The following is a 20584-nucleotide window of genomic DNA, read 5'->3' as shown; positions in this document are numbered from 1 at the left end:
TTACTGAAGAATGTGCGAACAAAATAGATATTCAGCACTGTGATTTTTTTATCGTAACAAAGTCATCTGTTAACTAAATACTGATTACCGTAATAGTTCAAGGAACTATCAAATTTAGATTGTCAGATAAGCTGATCTGTTTGAAAAGAAATTGGAACTTGATTTAAAAGTTAATGTTCACTGGGGATTTTCCCCCCTTCTCCTCACATTATTTTCCACACATTAGCTGCAAAATCCAGCAACATCTTCATAATATGAATGTTCATTTTATTGATATAACCACATAGCTTTCTATGGCTGATGTCAGTTACTTTAAAATTCTGCTGAGAGAGGTGGTGTGTCGCAATATGAAATTTTTAAATGGCAAAGTAAGTAATGTTTAGGTTCTATGGCAGCAGCTCTCCTTGAGACCTAGAGTACACCCAGAGAAAGCATACTGCAATGAAATTTTTATTATTTTAGTATTCTGGTCTTTCATGTTGCTACATAGCAATAGACCCAAAAGGAATGTGAAGAAAATTTATTGCATTATTCTCTTAGAATATGTTGGATTAAATGCAAACTCCAATCATATGCAGCTTAGAAATCAAAAGATGAAGCTGTTCGGTTTTAAACCCTCCAATTTTCCTTGTAATTGAGTTAAGTGTTGCTGTTGTAAATTGTTTCATTCATAGGCTATTGAAGCCAGGCTACACATTTTTGTGGCACAGATAATTATCTGTTGTTCTGTCTGTTGAACTTGTAATATTATTAGATTCGTTGCTTTAGCAAAATAACTGTGGATTCCTTGTTTAATTCAAAACTTGGCTATCTGTCTAATATTATTATCTGTATGAGTACAGCCAAAATTATATACAATCCTGGTTCCTTAACAGATTTAGAAGTATATCAACAGTAGAATTTCCATAATGATTACAAAGGCAGATCACAACCCACATTCAAGTGATGAAGAAAAAGGCAGACAAATTTACAAAAAGCTGAAATATTTGTAAAGCTATTAAATCAAAGTGTTTCTTTATAACTGAATAAAAAACCACGCTCAAATGTCTGAATTGAAAGAGCATCTCCCACGTAAAGTAGGAATATGGTCAAGTCCCCATACATCTTTAGTATGCCACAAATATTTAGCACAGTAGTTACTCGAATCTAAGCCGCACCTGAAAAATGAGACTCGAAATCAAGGGAAAAACAATTTCCCAAATCTAAGCCGCACCTGAAATTTGAGACTCGAAATTCAAGGGGAGAGGAATGTCTTAGACCGCACCTCCAAATCGAAACAAAGTTGGTCCATTGTAACATGAGACACAATTTCGGTCAAATGGATGAAGATACAGCTACAGTAGTTTGGTTCGAGTCATAATCTTAACAGTTAAGCATTACCAAGTAGCCATTGCTATGTGTCAGGCACTCCATCTGTATTTATATGGGTACCCTTCCTTTTTAAGGTGCTTCATCTCGTTTGAATCAATTGCTTATTTTGCTTTGATCTGATAAGTGCCGATCTCTTTGTTATAGGTGTTTACGTCACTCTAACGTAAGCTGAAAATGCATTATTGTACTGTCATGCACTGTTTGTCGCATTCTGATAATTAGTGTTTATGACCTGTCGCCGCTCGCGGCATGGCTTGCTTTTGTGCGCGCTACCGCCGCTTACAATAAAAAAAAGTGAGGAATTGTCTCGTAAGCAAAACAATGGCAAGAGACTGCTATTTGTTGTTACTTATTGGGTTGCTTTCTTTGATAATGATCAACAAGAACCAAATAATAGACTGCATATGATAGAAGATGTTCTGAACAAGAGTTTAGCGAACATTTTTCTCCATTTGAAAATCTTTGCAGACGCCTATTTAGTACATTACATTCTGCACAGAAATTAGTCATCTTAGATTTAAAAATCTCGTCAGTTGCCGTGCTTCATTTCTGACTGTATCACTATTCAGCTTAAGAACAATATGAATATAAACATGACGTGACATGTATATTCTGCTGTGTTTGCTTTTGTATCACTCTAGTTTTTAGGCAGACAGGATTTAAATGAGCTAGCAGCAAACACGAAAGAATACATGGCATAATGTTTACATTCTTCTACCTTTTCTTTAATTTATTTACTGACACAGAGGTTTTGGCGCCAGTATTTATCTTTGTGCCTGCAAAGCATGCCTGTGTAGCCGTACATATATTCGACAGCAGAAGTTAGTTGTGGTGGCACCTACCAACATTTTTCAGAACTTCCACTTACTTTGCACTCGATTCTAAGCCGCAGGCAGTTTTTTGGATTACAAATACCGGAAAAAATGTGCGGCTTAGATTCAAGTAAATACGGTACATGGCTAGTGCAAAAGAAATTCCAGTATTCATCAATGTACTTTTTTTTTTGTTGGCAATGTACACTTCTTTCATCAATATTTGTATTTTGTGATATAGATTCTAAAACAGCAGTTACAAAGTTTTCTCAGTAGGTTCTTGGTTTCTCACCTCTTCTCATTGCAACATGCCTCTGACCAGCTGCTGGTGTAGTATTTGCTGTCTTCTAGCTGATACGGAAACTCGCAAACAAGGCAGGTTCAACCCTACAGTCTATGTTACCAATTAATTAATTTTTGTTTCATTTTCCCCACAGTTAAAGCAGAACAGTTGTGACATAATTTTCACTCAGCTTCATTGTTTTCAAAATAACTTCATTGTCAACATGTGCATGTTTTGTATTTAATGTTCTGATGTGGTGCTTCTTGTTCTAATAGCATCGTAGATATCAAAGTATTGTGAAAAGCCGTGTCTCACTTAAAAATGTGTCTTGCACACTAAACTGTTTCTTTAGCGTGTTGTTGTTGTGGTCTTCAGTCCTGAGTCTGGTTTGTTGCAGCTCTCCATGCTACCCTATCCTGTGCAAGTTTCTTCATCTGCCAGTACCTACTGCAACCTACATCCTTCTGAATCTGCTTAGTGTATTCATCTCTTGGTCTCCCTCTACGATTTTTACCCTCCACGCTGCCCTCCAATGCTAAATTTGTGATCCCTTGATGCCTCAGGATACGTCCTACTAACCGGTCCCTTCTTCTCGTCAAGTTGTGCCACAAACTCCTCTTCTCCCCAATTCTATTCAATACCTCCTCATTAGTTATGTGATCTTCCCATCTAATCTTCAGCATTCTTCTGTAGCACCACATTTCGAAAGCTTCTATTCTCTTCCTGTCCAAACTATTTATTGTCCCTGTTTCGCTTCCATACATGGCTACACTCCATACAAATACTTTCAGAAACGACTTCCTGACACTTAAATCTATACTCCATGTTAACAAATTTATCTTCTTCAGAAACGCTTTCCTTGCCATTGCCAGTCTACATTTTATATCTTCTCTACTTCGACCATGATCAGTTATTTTGCTCCCCAAATAGCAAAACTCCTTTACTACTTTAAGTGTCTCACTTCCTAATCTAATTCCCTCAGCATCACCCGACTTAATTCGACTACATTCCATTATCCTCGTTTTGCTTTTGTTGATGTTCATCTTATATCCTCCTTTCAAGACAATGTCCATTCCATTCAACTGCTCTTCCAAGTCCTTTGCTGTCTCTGACAGAATTACAATGTCATCAGCGAACCTCAAAGTTTTTATTTCTTCTCCATGGATTTTAATACCTACTCCAAATTTTTCTTTTGTTTCCTTTACTGCTTGCTCAATATACAGATTGAATAACATTGGGGAGAGGCTACAACCTTGTCTCACTCCCTTCCCAACCACTGCTTCCCTTTCATGTCCCTCGATTCTTGTAACTGCCACCTGGTTTCTGTACAAATTGTAAATAGCCTTTCGCTCCCTGTATTTTACTCCTGCCACCTTTAGAATTTGGAAGAGAGTATTCCAGTCAACATTGTCGAAAGCTTTCTCTAAGTCTACAAATGCTAGAAACGTAGGTTTGCCTTTCCTTAATCTTTCTTCTAAGACAAGTCGTAAGGTCATTATTGCCTCACGTGTTCCAATATTTGTATGGAATCCAAACTGATCTTCCCCGATGTCAGCTTCTACCAGTTTTTCCATTCGTCTGTAAAGAATTCGTGTTAGTATTTTGCAGCTGTGACTTATTAAACTGATAGTTCGGTAATTTTCACGTCTGTCAACACCTGCTTTCTTTGGGATTGGAATTATTATATTCTTCTTGAAGTCTGAGGGTACTTCGCCTGTCTCATACATCTTGCTCACCAGATGGTAGAGTTTCGTCAGGACTGACTCTCCCAAGGCTGTCAGTAGTTCTAATGGAATGTTGTCTACTCCTGGTGCCTTGTTTTGACTCAGGTCTTTCAGTGCTCTGTCAAACTCTTCACGCATCTACATTCTCTTCCATTTCTATAATACTGTCCTCAAGTACATCGCCCTTGTATAGACCCTCTATATACTCCTTCCATCTTTCTGCTTTCCCTTCTTTGGTTAGAACTGGGTTTCCATCTGAGCTCTTGATATTCATACAAGTGGTTCTCTTTTCTCCAAAAGTCTCTTTAATTTTCCTGTAGACAGTATCTATCTTACCCCTAGTGAGATAAGCCTATACGTCCTTACATTTGTCCTCTAGCCATCCCTGCTTAGCCACTTTGCACTTCCTGTCGATCTCATTTTTGAGACGTTTGTATTCCTTTTTGCCTGCTTCATTTACTGCATTTTTATATTTTCTCCTTTCATCAATTAGATTCAATATTTCTTCTGTTACCCAAGGATTTCTACTAGCCCTCGTCTTTTTACCTACTTGATTCTCTGCTGTCTTCACTACTTCATCCCTCGGAGCTACCCATTCTTCTTCTACTGTACTTCTTTCCCCCACTGCTGCCAATTGTTCCCTTATGCTCTCCCTGAAACTCTGTACAACCTCTGGTTTAGTCAGTTTATCCAGGTCCCATCCCCTTAAATTCCCACCTTTTTGCAGTTTCTTCAATTTTAATCTTCAGTTCATAACCAATAGATTGTGGTCAGAGTCCACATCTGCCCCTGGAAATGTCTTACAATTTAAAACCTGGTTCCTAAATCTCTGTCGTACCATTATATAATCTATCTGATACCTTTTAGTATCTCCGGGGTTCTTCCATGTATACAACCTTCTTTTATGATTCTTGAACCAAGTGTTAGGTATGATCAAGTTATGCTCTGTGCAAAATTCTAACAGACGGCTTCCTCTTTCATTTCTTAGCCTCAATCCATATTCACCTACTATGTTTCCTACTTTAGCATATATAGCAGTTTATTTGAAGATCATTTTTTCAGTCACATGCATTCCACAGCATTTCTTTTTTCAATAGAAATTTAATGCGTAAAGATGTGTATCATTTCTCTTTTCTATCTCAGAAATTTGTTCACATTTTATGTGTGAATTGTATTGATTGTTGCTAAGGAGGAGAATCGCATTCAACAGTCATCAGTAGTGAAGTCATTTTTATTAATATCAGTCTTCTGTTCACAGTATACCATGACTATGAAAGAATGTTGAGAAATGTAGTATATTTAATAATATCTCTAGTGCAATGCCACTACATCTGTTTGCACTGAGCTAGGTTAGGCACTGGTAAGACACTGGACTGAATGAACGGTGGTTCAAATCCTTTGGATTGTATGAACGGTGGTTCAAATCCCTATTTTTAGCCGAATCTTCACCCTATGTACTATTTTTTTTTTCTTCTTTTCTTTTGTTTCTCCTACCTACTTCAGTTACATATGTGTTTGCCTCAGACTGAAAAACTGTTCTACTTCCATGGTTGTACTGTTAACATCTTCCATTTGTGAATTTCATCCCATCGTTAGATTTGCTCCATGCCTAACCTTTTTGGTTTCTCTTGGTTTGAAGACCCTGACTGACTTTCCCATCTTCTTTTAAAACATTTCCATTTTTTTGTATTTCTTTTTTTAGCATCTTCTAACTTATATTTAGGATCATTTCTGTTTGTTACTCTTCCTTTTCAGGAAAGTAGCATCAACTAGTCTGTATTGTGTTATGTGTGTGAATTCGTCTTTCAATCTTCGTTATGTAGAACACTGTGGCTCAAGTTTAGAACAACAGAAAGCCAAAAACAAAGCATAGGGCTATAGATAAAGAGATACTAAATAAAACACATTTGTTTGTCAAAAGTCTAATGTGTGAAGTTTTCAAAAACTGCTGTAGCAGAATATTGTTGACAGATCTTTTCCAAAACCCAAAGAAATTGTGGTGATCAATAAAGGCTGTTAGTAGCACCAGAGTCAGTATCCAGACACTCATAGATGAGACAGGAATTGAAATTGAGGTTAGCAAAGCAGTATCGGAAACCCTGAGCTCAGTTTTCGGATGTTCCTTTACAAAGGAAAACCCAGGAGTATTGCTCCTACTTAATTCTCAACACTGCAAAGATTAGTGTCAAAGGCATTGAGAAACATGCCCAGAAATGTAAAATATTGCACCTTTTCACGAAACAATAAATGTAGTATCCTATGACTACATTATCAGTGAGTCACAATTGGTATTTTTTAACTCACACAAATACCCATGTGTAACGGCTTGCAGGAATATCAAATAGAAAGATCATAAGCTCAAACATAGCTACAGCAGGAGTAATACCAGCTCATTTGTAGAATAGTAGGGATGTGCAGTGCGTCTGCAGAGCAGATTAGGTACAAAACACCTTTGAGACTCATCCTAGAATATTGATCAAGTGCATGGGACTTGGACCACAAAGGTGTAATGGGGGGATACTGAACATATAAAAAGAAGGGCAGTAGAAATAATCACAGGTTTGTTTGCCCCTTGGAAGACCATCACAGAGATGCTGAAAAACTGATCTGGCAGGTGCTTCAAGTTAAACGCAAAACATCTCATGAAAGGATACTTATAAAGATTGAAGAACCAGTTTTCCGAGTTATGAGTCTAGGCATATACTGCAGTCCCTGTGCACATAGTCCCACAGAGACCACAAAGGCAAGATTTGACTAATTACAGTGTACACAGGAGCATGTGAATAATCATTCTTCTTGTGCTTCATACATAAATGGAATGGAAGGAGCCCCAATAACTGGTACAGTGGAAAGTCCCCTCTACCATGCACTTCACAGTGGTTTGCGCAGTATGGCCATAGATATTACCAGCTTTTCTGTCAGTTTGTCGATATCTGTGACTAAAACTGTTCAATATGGAAGTAGTTCAGAAGGATTTGCCTCATAGTTACAGGTAATCAAGTGTGTACATAAGTGTATGTGAACATGCTGAGGATTTGTAGAAAACAACAAGTGTTTCCTTAGGATTTTTATGGTGTAAAAACTGTAACACCAGTAAAATTCTGGTTGTGTTGAACAAGAAAGTTTTAGTGCTGATGGTAAATGAATTGTAGAATATACTTGAGGAAAAACTGAAGAAGATTGAAAGAAAATTAAAATGAGAGTGAGAAAGATCACATCTGCGAAATAAATTACCAGAACACACAACAAAGACAAGTATATATGTGTTCCTCTTATGTCAGCAGGCAACTGTGACCGAGTTAATTGGTTAGCGTCTCAACACACCAAGTACTATTTCAGGTTAATAAAAATACTTGAAATTTTTGATGTAAACATTAGCCACAAGACATTAGGGAATGTAAAGTATTATAGTGTTAGGGCTACATCTCTCCTCCTCATAGTACAGTACAATCTGTGACATAGTGTACCATTATCATTTTCCCCTTTCTAGTTCCATTCAGAAAAATGCATGAGAAGATGAGTATAATTGCACCTTTATATAGTGCAGGAATTTCAGTATATTTGCTTATGTTCCTTTTGCAACAGATGCTGATTATCTGCAGGTTTTCCCAAATTTTTCACTAATTTTCTATCAGTGTGACTCATTTATGAACAGCCTCAAAGAGCAACTGATATCAGATAGATGGTCATGTATAAAGTGAGTTATAATGGTCCTATCACATTTCATTGTAATACACGAAGTGCTGCTTTTGCTTCTGCTTACATCTCCCTTTTGAGAATCAAATATTCTGTAAACATGTATTGTGCTTTCAAATTGCCAGTACAGGACCGTGTTGGCGACTTCCATAGGCTTCTGAATATCATGATTACAAATAGTAAACTGGAGTTTCACATTGTCAGTGCTTGTGAAATATATGTTGATTTGCAGTGAATTGGTTAGTCACCTAAAAAGAATTGTACCTGCAATTCTATGGTAACAGCACAGGTTTGAGCACTGTTTTTCTTTAGTCCAGTTACCACTAGAGTGGCGTGTTTACTATGTGTGTAATTATAAAATTATTTTCAAAACTGGGTTTTAAGTAATGTTTGAGAATGTTTCTGTGGAAGACAGTGATCTGGCAAAATGTACTTTAAAAATGAACACAAACGATCTCAACTGCAAAAGACATTTATTTTGTGGTAACCGGTTTTGGTCAGGCAGTGGTGGAAAATGGAGCGGATGTCAACTGCTTGTTTGTGGAGTTCACTGCATACCATCATGGTAGCAAAATTTTCTTTGTACAGTTCAGGTTTTCAACCTTTCTGGTAACAATAATACTTGTGCTAAAGCAAACTGACAGTCCACCCTTCCCCCAGCATCTCTTAGCTAACACCTCACACTAGAGCTCTAAGAGTGTTTTTGCAGAATATAATTTTTCTTCTCAAGTAGCTCAGATGACATCAGTTTGAAATCCAATACATTTCAGAATTTTTAATTTGGGTTTTCTGTGGCATTTCATTTGAAAAATGGCATCCTGATGAAAACTGCTGTGAGAATAGCGGCCTTATTTTTTACCATTTTCCGGACATTGTGTGACAAAAATCTGACATTATAATAAAAAGGATAGTTGCTACATACCATACAGCAGAGATGCTGAGTCACAGAAAGTCTTCTGCGCCTTAGCATCTCCGCTATACGCTCAATAGCAACTATCCTTTTCGTTATATTGTTACATTCCGTCCTGGATTTTCCAGTTTTTGATAAATCTGATATTTATTTTCTGTTAGATTTTCTATTAACGTTACTGCTCACTTTAAAAAATGTGATACCAAAATTCTGCCATCTTGCTTCTTTTTCCAAATAATCATCATAAAGAATTAAGAATTTTTCCCTCCTACCATAGTTATCTTACCCTGTAATACAATCAGAATCCTTAGGTTTGCGTGAAGTTATAACTGTGTGAAAATTTGTGCAAAATCCACTCTATTTGTGTAGGATTTCTCTCATTATTATTTCAGAATTTATATTGTAGAGCAGCAACGGAAAAAATACGCCACTTTCATTCAGTTCTTTATTACAGCTTTTTCTTAAATTTATCTGTATAATTGAACAATAGGTGAAGGGCCAATGCATATGTTTTTTGTTGTGTATCTGTAATATTTTATTTATATTGGGTACCTCAGTCATGAATTTATTGAAAGTGAGAGACATAGTTACACCTCCTCTGTTTTCTTGCTGGCTTTCCAAGTTTTTTATTTTCTGTGTTTTACACAAGGGACAAATTTCAGCCCTACAGGATGGGTGTGCATAGTCAGTATGAATGTGTGCACAAGAAGTTTTAGCAATGTGTTAACATCATGCAGAGGGGACTTTTACTGTATTGAAGTAACTTGCTTTTCTAATGATATATATAAATACTTCCTCGAGTATGCTCTCACTTTGAAAGCAACAATTTCTGCTAGTTATAAGCTGAAACATTGCAGTCTGTGTTCCCATGTGCCATGGTGGACATATGGAGCTATTATGTGAGTATTCCTCCATACCATCAATGTTTCAGGTACCTACAACACTTGAGAATGGCCTGGAAGGCTAATCGTATGAAATGCAGTAAATAAAAACATATGCAAATCAAGCAGTAACAGATGAGATGAAACCATGTAACTCGTGTAATATTTGTTGGTATCTGTACTTTTCACCAATTCATTTGTTTGTTGTAGTGAATATTATCAAAGGACTTTAATACTCCTTAAAACTGACTTTTATGCAACTTTTTTTTATTGAGGCACCACTATGTTAGAATGTTAAGGTCAGAGCTTTTATCAGGTTACGGAGTCTGTCTTCAGATTTTGCTACACTACTGACAGTTGTATACAGAAATAGTGGAAACATTTGAATGAACATGATTTATAACTTTGGGCCATATATAGCTAGCTGTATGGCAGTAATTTGTTTTTGAAGGAATAAGTACTATTTGAGATGTTTCTAACAGGAATATTGTACCATTCGTCAGTTATTACAAAACTTCCCATAATGACAGATATGGAGATCTGTGTTAGGTTATTGGCTCTGTACCTCATCATAGATGTTTGATAATATTCAAATTTGTTGGTTCACAGTAGTTACTGAAGCTTATTTGCATGTTTGACAAACCATGCTGCTGTGAACTGTAACACTGTCATCTTGGAAAACAGCATCCTCATTTAAGACAACATCTCTGCAATATGATTCACTTGATCACCTAAAATGTTAAATTTGTCTATGTCAATACTTTGTTTAGGTTTGCAACATTACAGTGAATAAAACACTGAAAATTGTTACTTACAGCGTCAGAGTTTTGCTTCCATCTATAACAATAAGCAGTAGGTACGCAGTTGAATGCTTAAGCTTCTGAATGTCTCCCTTCCTCCTCCACATGTACATCCACTTGGCTATTCATCAAATCACATTTAACTTCTTGGCAGACGATTCATCGAACCACCTTCACAATAATTCTCTATTATTCCAATCTTGAACAGCACTCTGGAAAAATAAACACCTGTAACTTTCTGTTCAAGCTCTGCTTTCCCTTATTTTATTATGATGATTGTTTCTTCCTATGTAGGTCAGCACAAACAAAATATTTTTGCATTCAGAGAAGAAAGTTGGTGATTGAAATTTCATGAGAAGTTTCCTCCACAACAAAAAAGCCTTTGTTTTCAAGAGAAAGTTGGTGATTGAAATTTCATGAGAAGTTTCCTCCACAACAAAAACGCCTTTGTTTTCAAAAATGCCTTTGTTTTAATTATGTCCACCCGAAGTCCTGTATCATTTCAGTGACATTCTCTCTCCTGTTTCACAGTAATACAAAATGTGCAGCTCTCCTTTGAACTTTCTCAATGTTCTCCGTCAGTCCTATCTCATAAGGATCCCACACTGCACATCAGTATTCCAAAAGAGGCTGGGCAAGCATAGTGTAGGCAGTCTCTTTAGTAGATCTGTTTCATTTTCTAAGTGTCCTGCCAATAAAACACAGTCTTTTGTTTGCCTTCCCTACAACATTTTCTGTGTGTTCTTTCCAATTGATGTTGTTTGCAATTGTAATTCCTTGGTATTTAGTTGAATTTACGGCCTTTAGATTTTACTAATTTATCGTGCACCCAAAGTTTAATGGATTCCTTTTAGCATTCATGTGGATGACCTCACACTTTTCATTATATGTGGTTGATTGCCTATTTTTGCACCATACAGATATCTTTTCTAAATCATTTTGCAATTTGCCTTAATCTTCTGATGACTTTACTAGTCAATAAATGACAGCATCATCTGCAACCAACCCATGATGGCTGCTCAGATTGTTTCCTAAATCGTTTATATAAATAAGGAACAGCAAAGAGCCTATAACACTGCTTTGTGGAATGCCAGAAATCATTACTGTTTTACTTGATGACTTTCTGTCAGTTACTATGAAATGTGACCTCTGTGACAGGAAATTACGAATCCAGTCACATAACTGAGCCAATATTCCATAGGCACGCAATTTCACTACAAGCTGCTTGTGTGTTAGAGTGTCAAAAGCCTTCAGGAAATACAGAATCAATTTGAAATCCCTTGTCGGTAGCACTCAACTCTTTGTGTGTGTAAAGAGCCAGTTATGTTTCACAAGAATCATGTTTTCTAAACCGTGTTGACTGTGTGTCAATTGACTGTTCTCTTCAAACACAATATATGTTTCAAAATACTGCTGCATATTGATGTTAATGATATAGCTACAACTAAACTGTTGTGGGGAGTAAGATCAAGAATGGTTCATTAGACTGTGTTACTTTTTATTGTTTCTCATGTTGCGTGGTTTCACCATAATTTGTATCATGTGGACTTCCTTGGTTTTGATAAGATATTTAGGGTTTGTACTGACTAAATATTCATTTTTCATGGCTCACATCAAATGGTGATTTCAGAGGCAGTTGTTGAGATACTTATTGAGTTCTGATGTCAGTTGTATTGATGACAGTATTGTTCATTGGTTAGCAGTCACCATCAGTGAAAAATAGTTTTAGCCCACATCATTGATACACTTCTTAAATCTAAGCATGCTTGACCAATCAGATGTCAAAAGGCAGATAATGTTCCTATTGCGTTACCTATATTTTGCCAATTTCATGGATCTATATGTAGTGCACTGGTTAATGCATTATAGACTATCTTCTGCCATTACAGTAAAAGAAAACCATCATCCTACCTCAAATATACTCTGTGATCTACAACATAAGCACACTTGACAAAAAGTATGCATTTCTACATGTCAAATCTAATTGTAAGGTCAGGCATATAAAAAGGTGGAGTCAGGTCAGGTGCTCAGAGAATATATGAAAAGATGGTGACTGTGTTTTGCAGTCCCTTGAAGAATTTGGTTAATTCTCAGTTGGATTACCATGTCCTCTTGTATATGTTTACCACAGCAGACATCAAAAGTCAGCAAGTAATTTACATCTGAAATGTACCCAAGATAAAATCATTATGGATGAGACCATTAGCCAGTGTCCCACTCCATAGCTAGCTACAAAGCAGGAATTGCTGTACATTGTCAACACTGCTCCTGTTCAACATGTTTGCAAAACAACACCCTACAAGAAGCTACATTGAACATGCATTTGGAATTTGGTTGCATGCAAAAGAGCTTTACTCATTCTTGCCTACATAGTTGCTCACCTACACTAGGCAAAGAGGTACAGCTCATGGACTGTGGGGAACCGTAAACATGTAGTCAGATAGGTCATGTTTCTGTCATTATGTCAATGAAGGTTGATTTTGTATTCATCATGTATCTTGGGAGGGCGTGCTAGGAAAGCTGCATGATAGGGGCAATGGAAGCTGTGGAAGGTTCTGAGATGTTCTAAAAACAGATTGTGCCATTCGCCCAGCATTTTCATGAAAATCGTATGTGCGCCCCTGGTAGCTGAGTGGTCAGCGCAATGGAATGTCCTACCTAATGGCGCGGGTTCGATTCCCGGCTGGGTTGGAGATTTCCTCTGCTCAGGAACTGGGTGTTGTATTGTCCTTATCATTATCATTTCATCCCCATCAACACGCAAGTCGCCAAAGTGGCGTCAACTCGAAAGACTTGCACCAGACGAACGGTCTACCCGACGGGAGGCCCTAGAGCCACACAGCATTTCCATGAAAATCATATTACCTACCTTATCCCTGAACAGCAGTTATTGGGCCAGAACTGTGCTTGGCATTAGAGACATTCTGCAGAAATCACACGTCTGGGCTGCTTCTGCAAATTCATATATTTCAACCGAGCGAGATGTCACAGTTGTTAGAACACTGTATTCACATTTGGGAGGAAACAACAGTTCAAACCCATGTCCAGCCATCCAGATTTAGGTTTTCTGTGGTTTCCCTAAACTGCTTCAGGCAAATGCCAGGATAGTTCCTTTGAAAGGGCACAGCCGATTTCCTTCCCCACCCTTGACACAGTCGAAGCTTGGCTCCATCTCAAATGACCTTGATGTCGCTGGGACATTAAACCAAATCTTCCTTCCTTCCTTCATCCACTTTTAACCCAGCAAAAAATCTTTAGTGCTTCATGGAACAAGACGAAACTCAATGGATTTCACCAACACAGTGTGATTGATAGTCACGAGCATTTGTGGCAGGAGTTGTTTTACGTTAATGCCTTGTACATCTCAGAACCTTATCCAATCCACGCCACATTGAATCACAGCAGTTATCAAAGCTAATGAAAGGAATGCATGCTACTGAGAAGAAGGCAATTAATTTTTTGTCCAGTGAGCTTAAGAGTGTACATTATTTTGATATAAATAATGTCTGTACCAGCTTATTTACAATGTGAATTTATCAACCATATACAAAGTGTTATTTCTATGATAAATTGGAAGACAGCTAAGTATTAGTGAGTGTTAAGTCATGGAATAAAATTTTTATTATGGTCTTCAGTCTGAAGACTGGTTTGATGCAGCTCTGCACATTAGTCTATCCTGTGCTAGCCTTTCATCTCTGCAAAACTACTGCAACATACATCCATTTAAAATTGCACAATGTACTGAAGCCTTGGCCCCTTCTACAGTTTTTATCCTCTTCACTTCCTTTAATACCAAACTGATAATTCATTCATGCCTTAGAATGTGTCCTATCAATCTATCCCTTCTTTAGTTGTGCCATAAATTTTTTTTTTTTTTTTCTCCAGTTTGATTCAGTGCCTCTCCATTAGTTATTCGATCTACCCATGTAAGCTTTAGGATTCTTCTGTAGCATCACATTTCAAGAGTTTCTATTCGCATCTTGTCTGAACTGTTTATTGGTAACACCCCCACAAATAAAAATAGAAGAGACTTTGTAACCTTAAATTCATATTAAATGTTAACAACATCTCTTTTTACAAAATCTTTTCTTGTGATTGTCAGTCTACAGTTTATATCTTCTCTACTTTGTCCATCATCGCTTAATTTGCTGCCCAAGTAACAAAATGTGTCTACTGCTTTTAGTGTCTTATTTCCCAGCCTAATTCCTTCAGCATTGCCTGGTTATTTTGACTACACTAAGTTACCTTTGTTTTACTTTTGTCGATGTACACCTTGTAACATCTTTTCAATGCATTATCCATTTTATTTCTCTGATCCTTCAGATTTTTCGTGGTCTCTGACAAAATTGCACTGTCACTGGCAGACCCCAAATGTTGTTATTTCTTCGCCCAGAATTTTAATTTCCTTTGCAGATTTCTCCTTGGTTTCCTTTGACACTTGCTCAATGTACAGATTGAATAATGTTGGTGAAAGACTACAACCCTGCTTTCCTTCCGTGTTTATCAACTCTTATAAGTATAGTCTGGTTTCTGTACTACCTATAGATAGTTTTTCGCTCCCATCATGTTATTACTGCTACTTTCAGAATTTCAAAAAATGCATGTATTGGAAATTACATCCTAACTGGCAAATCCATTTAATGCTACTTTAGAGGATTTTTGTGTTTAAATTTTACATATCTGTCAAGTTTGTTTTGGAGAAAAGCTATCTATATCACATTGGTGTGTATTCATTCTAAATTATTAATGTGTGTTATTTAATTTCATTTAGAAGATCCTGGACTTAGACCTTCTAGCTGACAATTTTTGCAGTATTCCTTCTCCCCATATTCCTCCTTACATCTCCACTGCTTCTGAAACTGCCAACTGTGTGGGAGTCGTGTAAAATTCATTCTATGTTTTATTTTATGAAGCAGAGATTGGGGAACAACCTACCATTCACCTACGTAAACTTGGAAAACTGCATAAAAACCACAACCAGGCCATTGAACAAGACTAACGGTCATTAATCTGTTTTATATATGCAAACCAGGTCCCACTCAAAGTCCTGTTTCACAAGCTAGTGTGCTGCTCTTTCTGTCACGTGAGCATGTTCATCCTGAGACACATTATCCAATATTTTTCTGTCAGTTAAGCTATGTGATATGGTTGTAAAGCTAATATTTTTTGTAATATCTGTGGTATCACCGTGCCCAATTAAATACCAAAAACAGTTATTCATTAGCATTGTGACATATTTTTCTGTGTGAGGTGATGTAGCTTAGAGGCAAAGTATTTAGAGTTATGATCTGTAATGCAAAAAACAGGTCTAATAAAAATATAAGATCTGAAGATATTGTGTGAAGATTTTATGTGTAACAGAATGCCGTTCTACATTATATGGACTGTAACTTGGAAGAGTTGATATTATTTTACGGTGTGACTTTAAGAGAGAAATGATTGGATGAATTAAAGGTACACTTCCATTGAAACTATACTACATATTTTCATATTTATTTGTAGAGTTGACTCACATTTGTGGCGTACCAGTAGATCATTATGAAAGACAACTAATGGGCATTGGTGTTTCACTTTATGGGTTGTTTGTGCATAAAATTTTGTAACTGGAAAACTTTATTTAAGTTCCAGGATTGTTTGTAGTTCGATACTCAATTTCATGTTTTAGTTATGTTACTAAAGTTGAACCTTTCTTGTGTTAAGTATTGAAAACACTTCCAGTGTAAATGGACTATTATTTGAGTAACTTTTTTCACAATTTTTTACGTTATTTAGGTCACCCAACCTGTCTGCAGTTCACACCTAACATGATCATTTCAGTGCGGAAATACAGATGGCAATGTATCGAATGTAAATGCTGTTCAATTTGTGGAAATTCAGACAATGATGTAAGTATAAGAGAATACGTTTTCTTGCTCTCTCTGTCGTGTGTGTGTGTGTGTGTGTGTGTGTGTGTGTGTGTGTGTGTGTGTGAAGAGAGAGAGGGAGAGCTGTTATCCTCTGTGTGTTTTAATCTAATGCCATAAAAAATTATGTTTGTTTTACATGACTGTATATTTAGAGTGATATTTTATGTCTAGAGTGGGTAAGTAATAAGCAATGACTATTTACTGACCTTCATTTGTTCAATACACTTGAAAGTTTCTGCAACTGCTATCTTTATGGAGTTTGTTCAGTGGTTATAAATCATTCACCTAATATTTCAGAAATTATCTGTTGTTCTAGTCCTCAGAGATATAGCTGAACCTTATATTAATATAATAGAGGGAAACATTCCACGTGAGAAAAATATATCTAAAAACAAAGATGATGTGACTTGCCAAACGAAAGCGCTGGCAGGTTGATAGACACACAAACAAACAAACAAACACACAAAAACAAACATGTTTGTGTTTGTTTGTGTGTCTATCAACCTGCCAGCACTTTCGTTTGGTAAATCACATCATATTTGTTTTTAGATATATTGAACCTTATATTACATTAAATTAGTTGTTTTACATAGAGCCCATGGAGAGGGAGGGGTCTTGGGACTATGGAATGAGTCAAAGATGTAAATTTTATTTAAGTGCAGTGCAGTGAAGTGATTTAACATAATGAAATATTATTATATTACACTGCAAATATTAATTTAATATAATTTAAAACATTACTTATAAGAGAGAGAAAATTAAAATTTGAAAGCTGCTGCTGTTTATGAGTCAATCCACAACTCACAATCCTGTATAAGGTGAGTAATTAGGGGATGGGGAATATTCCTGTCTGATGCACTGTTTACCAGTTACAGGACTTTTCTCTGCTAGACACGACATAGAAGGCTGAAATTTAACCTAGGACATCAGCACACAAGTTAATGATCGTGGTTTAAATCCAACCACTTGTCTGTACTCCTTGCTAACAATTAGTTTTTTCCAACATCAAGTTTCAAAACAAGCTACCTCTGGGATGGGTAGCACAAGTGAAATGTTATAATTAAGAATCTTCTATGCTTGATGCTCTGTAGCTTGTATTTGTTCAGAGATTTCTTGCTTTTGCCATCAGCTGCATGTAAAATATTTAGTTGTAGCCCTGTATCTTAGCATTGAGCCCATTGGCAGTGGCATACATTATGCATCAGCCACTCATATTTCAGTAGCCTCCTTCAGAACACAGTGTCAAAAATATGAAGTCTGTCATAGCACATCCTCATACTTTATGGAGTCCCCTGTAGCCATGCAGTGTTCTGCAGATACAGCTTTTGTTGGTTGCTTAAATTCAGTGTTTCTTCTGCATTCCTTCTGCATACTTTAGTAACATAACTAAAACATGAAATTGTCTGTAATACAGTTTCCCTGATATATGCCATATCGCATTTACACGGGACACGGTAAACAAGCGGTTTATGGAACTGCAAGTCACCTTTCACTGTACCTAATAGGGCATGCATTTTTGTAGGTGGACAAAAAATGCATTTAATGCTATGTTGAGCCAGCATTAAATGCATTTTCTGTAATATATCTAAAGATCATGCATTCTTTCAAGAAACTTGAAATTTTCCCACCATACTGAATACTAACTGATGCTGTAAAATTGCAGCAATTTTCCATTCATTATTCAATATATTTCACCAGGGCATCTTCCAGCCATTTTCAGATGAACCATCAGAGACTGAAGTTGGGTTCCTACAACACACAATGTATTAGCACTCTATATGTATTTTGCTCACATGTAAAGGTCATAATAACAAGACCAACCAATCTTGTCATAGGCAGTGCACTCGATGGTAAGAAGTGGAGCCCAGCTGTTCTATGGAGCGCTGTTCACCATTACCTTTTGGCATATTCTGTCTTCTTCACTGAGGAAAAAGTCATGAAAATGTTTGGATTCCATACATTATCTAATTATTTGCTTTTCTGGTGAATAAGATTTTTCGCCATATGAATCTCCACTATCCATAAATCTTGTTTTACAATTTTGCATTGAATGTCTGGTGGAAGTACAGTGCACACCAATAGCAGACTTAGAAGGTTGGCACACGTGTGAAATTCGTACTACTCATAAATAAAATATGCAATGTCTGTCTCCAATAGCTTATTTCAAGATATCTGGCAGATGCAATGTCTGTCTCCAATAGCTTATTTCAAGATATCTGGCAGATGCTCAGATGAAGTATCAGACTTGATAGAGAATGATGAGGGTGTTATTGTCATATACAAACATACATTTGTGCCTGAAACATCTTTTTGTAAATGTTGTTCTTGCAAAGACTTAGACTGTAAATCAACTTCATTGTGTCCTTTAATAACAAGGATCTTATCACATGCAAGTGTCAGTGTCCCTGCTGCTTACCTATGATGTCATAAATCATTTATAAAAATTTAAGAATAACAAAGGGCCTAATGAAGAGACTTGAAGTACACCATTAATAAGTTTCTTTTGTGTAAAAAGTATTCTTAATTGTTATTTTTCTGCCTTATGTTGCCTACCAGAAAGACAGCATATAAGCCAGTTACAGGCTGCTCCTAAAGCAGCGTAATCATATATCTGAAACAACAGACCATGGTTGATTAAATTAAATTAGAAATACTTTATCCCATAGATCCATAGTGATATTATCCTCAATGATTTAGTAAGTGTCATGAAACAAAAAAGACAATGGAATAACTTAAAAATCTGAAAAATGTTTTCATATGAGAAGTAATAACTTACTTGTCACAAAACATATAAATGTAAAATATACTGAAGTGCATATGATCGTTCTTAGGCTCAACCAAAGTAAGTGACTTCAAATCCTTATGAAGATTATTCTCATTTCTGTTATTAATTTCATGAACAGAAATGTTGATTTGAAAAAGATACATGTTACTTATGAAAAATTTAATCAAACCATAAGTCGGGAAGCTGTAGTTAGTATCCCCAGTTTCTTGGACAGATCTCTGCTGGACATTCTTGAGTTCACACTATATACAATTTGCATTAGATACCTTGGACTTGGAAAACTTTAACTAGGCTTGATAAGTTACACCACAAAATGACGCAGTGTGACAGCATGGTATGAAATTAAGTGAATAGCACTAGCTTTTTTATTTTTGTATCACCTATGTCTGACAACATCTGCATTGCTACCAAATATTTGATTTAGTACCTCAGCAGGTCTGTGGTGTGCTCCTCCCAACTGAATTTCATTGTAATCCCAAGAATTTACCACTAGTAACTTCTTCTATCTGCTTGTTGTTATGGCTTAGGCACATACTGGGAGCAGATCTCATAGAACTTCTGAGCTGCATTCATTAATGTCCACAAAAATTTCGGTAACCTGTGACTCTGAAACAATACTTGATTTGCTATTTGTTGCAATGTTTGTATCATCTGCAAACAAAATAAACTTCATATCAGATAATGTCACTGATGGAAGATCATTGACATATACAACAAAAAGTAAGAGCCCTAAGGTGAACCTAGTGGGACACTACATGTATTTAGTGACCAGTTGTGTGGTGACTCATATCTTCCTAAAAAGAATTTTTCACATGGACACTCTTTGTTTCCTGTCAGAAATCATGATCGGAACCATTTTGTAGCCTTTCCTATTACACCACATTATTCTGATTTAATTAAAAGGATATTGCGATTTACACAGTCAAAAGCTCTAGACAGAGCGCAGAATCTGCCAGTAGGCCATATTTTATTCTCTAAAAATCAGTACATTTTCACTACAGGTTTAAATAACCTACTCGGTATCAGAACCCTTTAGGAATCCAAACTGTGACTTTAATAAAATATTGTTTGTATTGTGACAGTTAGGAAGCCACTTTTGTATTACCATTTCTAAAATTTGTGAGTATTTTGGCATAAGTGAAATTTGATAGACATGTGATGATATTTCCTGTCATCTTCTGTATACGGAGACATAACAGCATATTTAAGCCAGACAGGAAACATTCTAATGATAAATGAATGATTACACAAATAGATTTATATGGTGCTAAACTCAGAAGAACACTCTGTAATTAACATATTTGATATTTTATCAAAACAACTAGAATTTTTTTTTAATTTTATAGTGAACATTAATTTTGCTGGTATAGTGAGAGTCATCTTACTGATGTTTTTTGTAATGGCTGATCTGAGTTA

The 20584-nt window shown here is 36.4% G+C and overlaps 1 protein-coding gene across 3 annotated transcripts in view; it reads left to right on the top strand.

Annotated features, from left to right (window-relative positions):
* Nucleotides 1-20584, top strand: part of LOC124594894 (zinc finger protein ubi-d4) — a 256583-nt gene that overhangs the window by 214450 nt on the left and 21549 nt on the right. For all 3 annotated transcript variants that reach the window (XM_047133370.1, XM_047133369.1, XM_047133367.1), the window contains one exon: nt 16250-16362. In XM_047133370.1, coding sequence (XP_046989326.1) covers nt 16250-16362 — 113 coding nt within the window. The remainder of the gene's footprint in view (nt 1-16249; nt 16363-20584) is intronic.

Source organism: Schistocerca americana, chromosome 2 (assembly GCF_021461395.2).
Source record: "Schistocerca americana isolate TAMUIC-IGC-003095 chromosome 2, iqSchAmer2.1, whole genome shotgun sequence".
Lineage (NCBI taxonomy): Eukaryota > Metazoa > Arthropoda > Insecta > Orthoptera > Acrididae > Schistocerca > Schistocerca americana.
The sequence above is the reverse complement of the archived record's forward strand: the minus strand, read 5'-3'. Positions and strand labels throughout refer to the sequence as shown.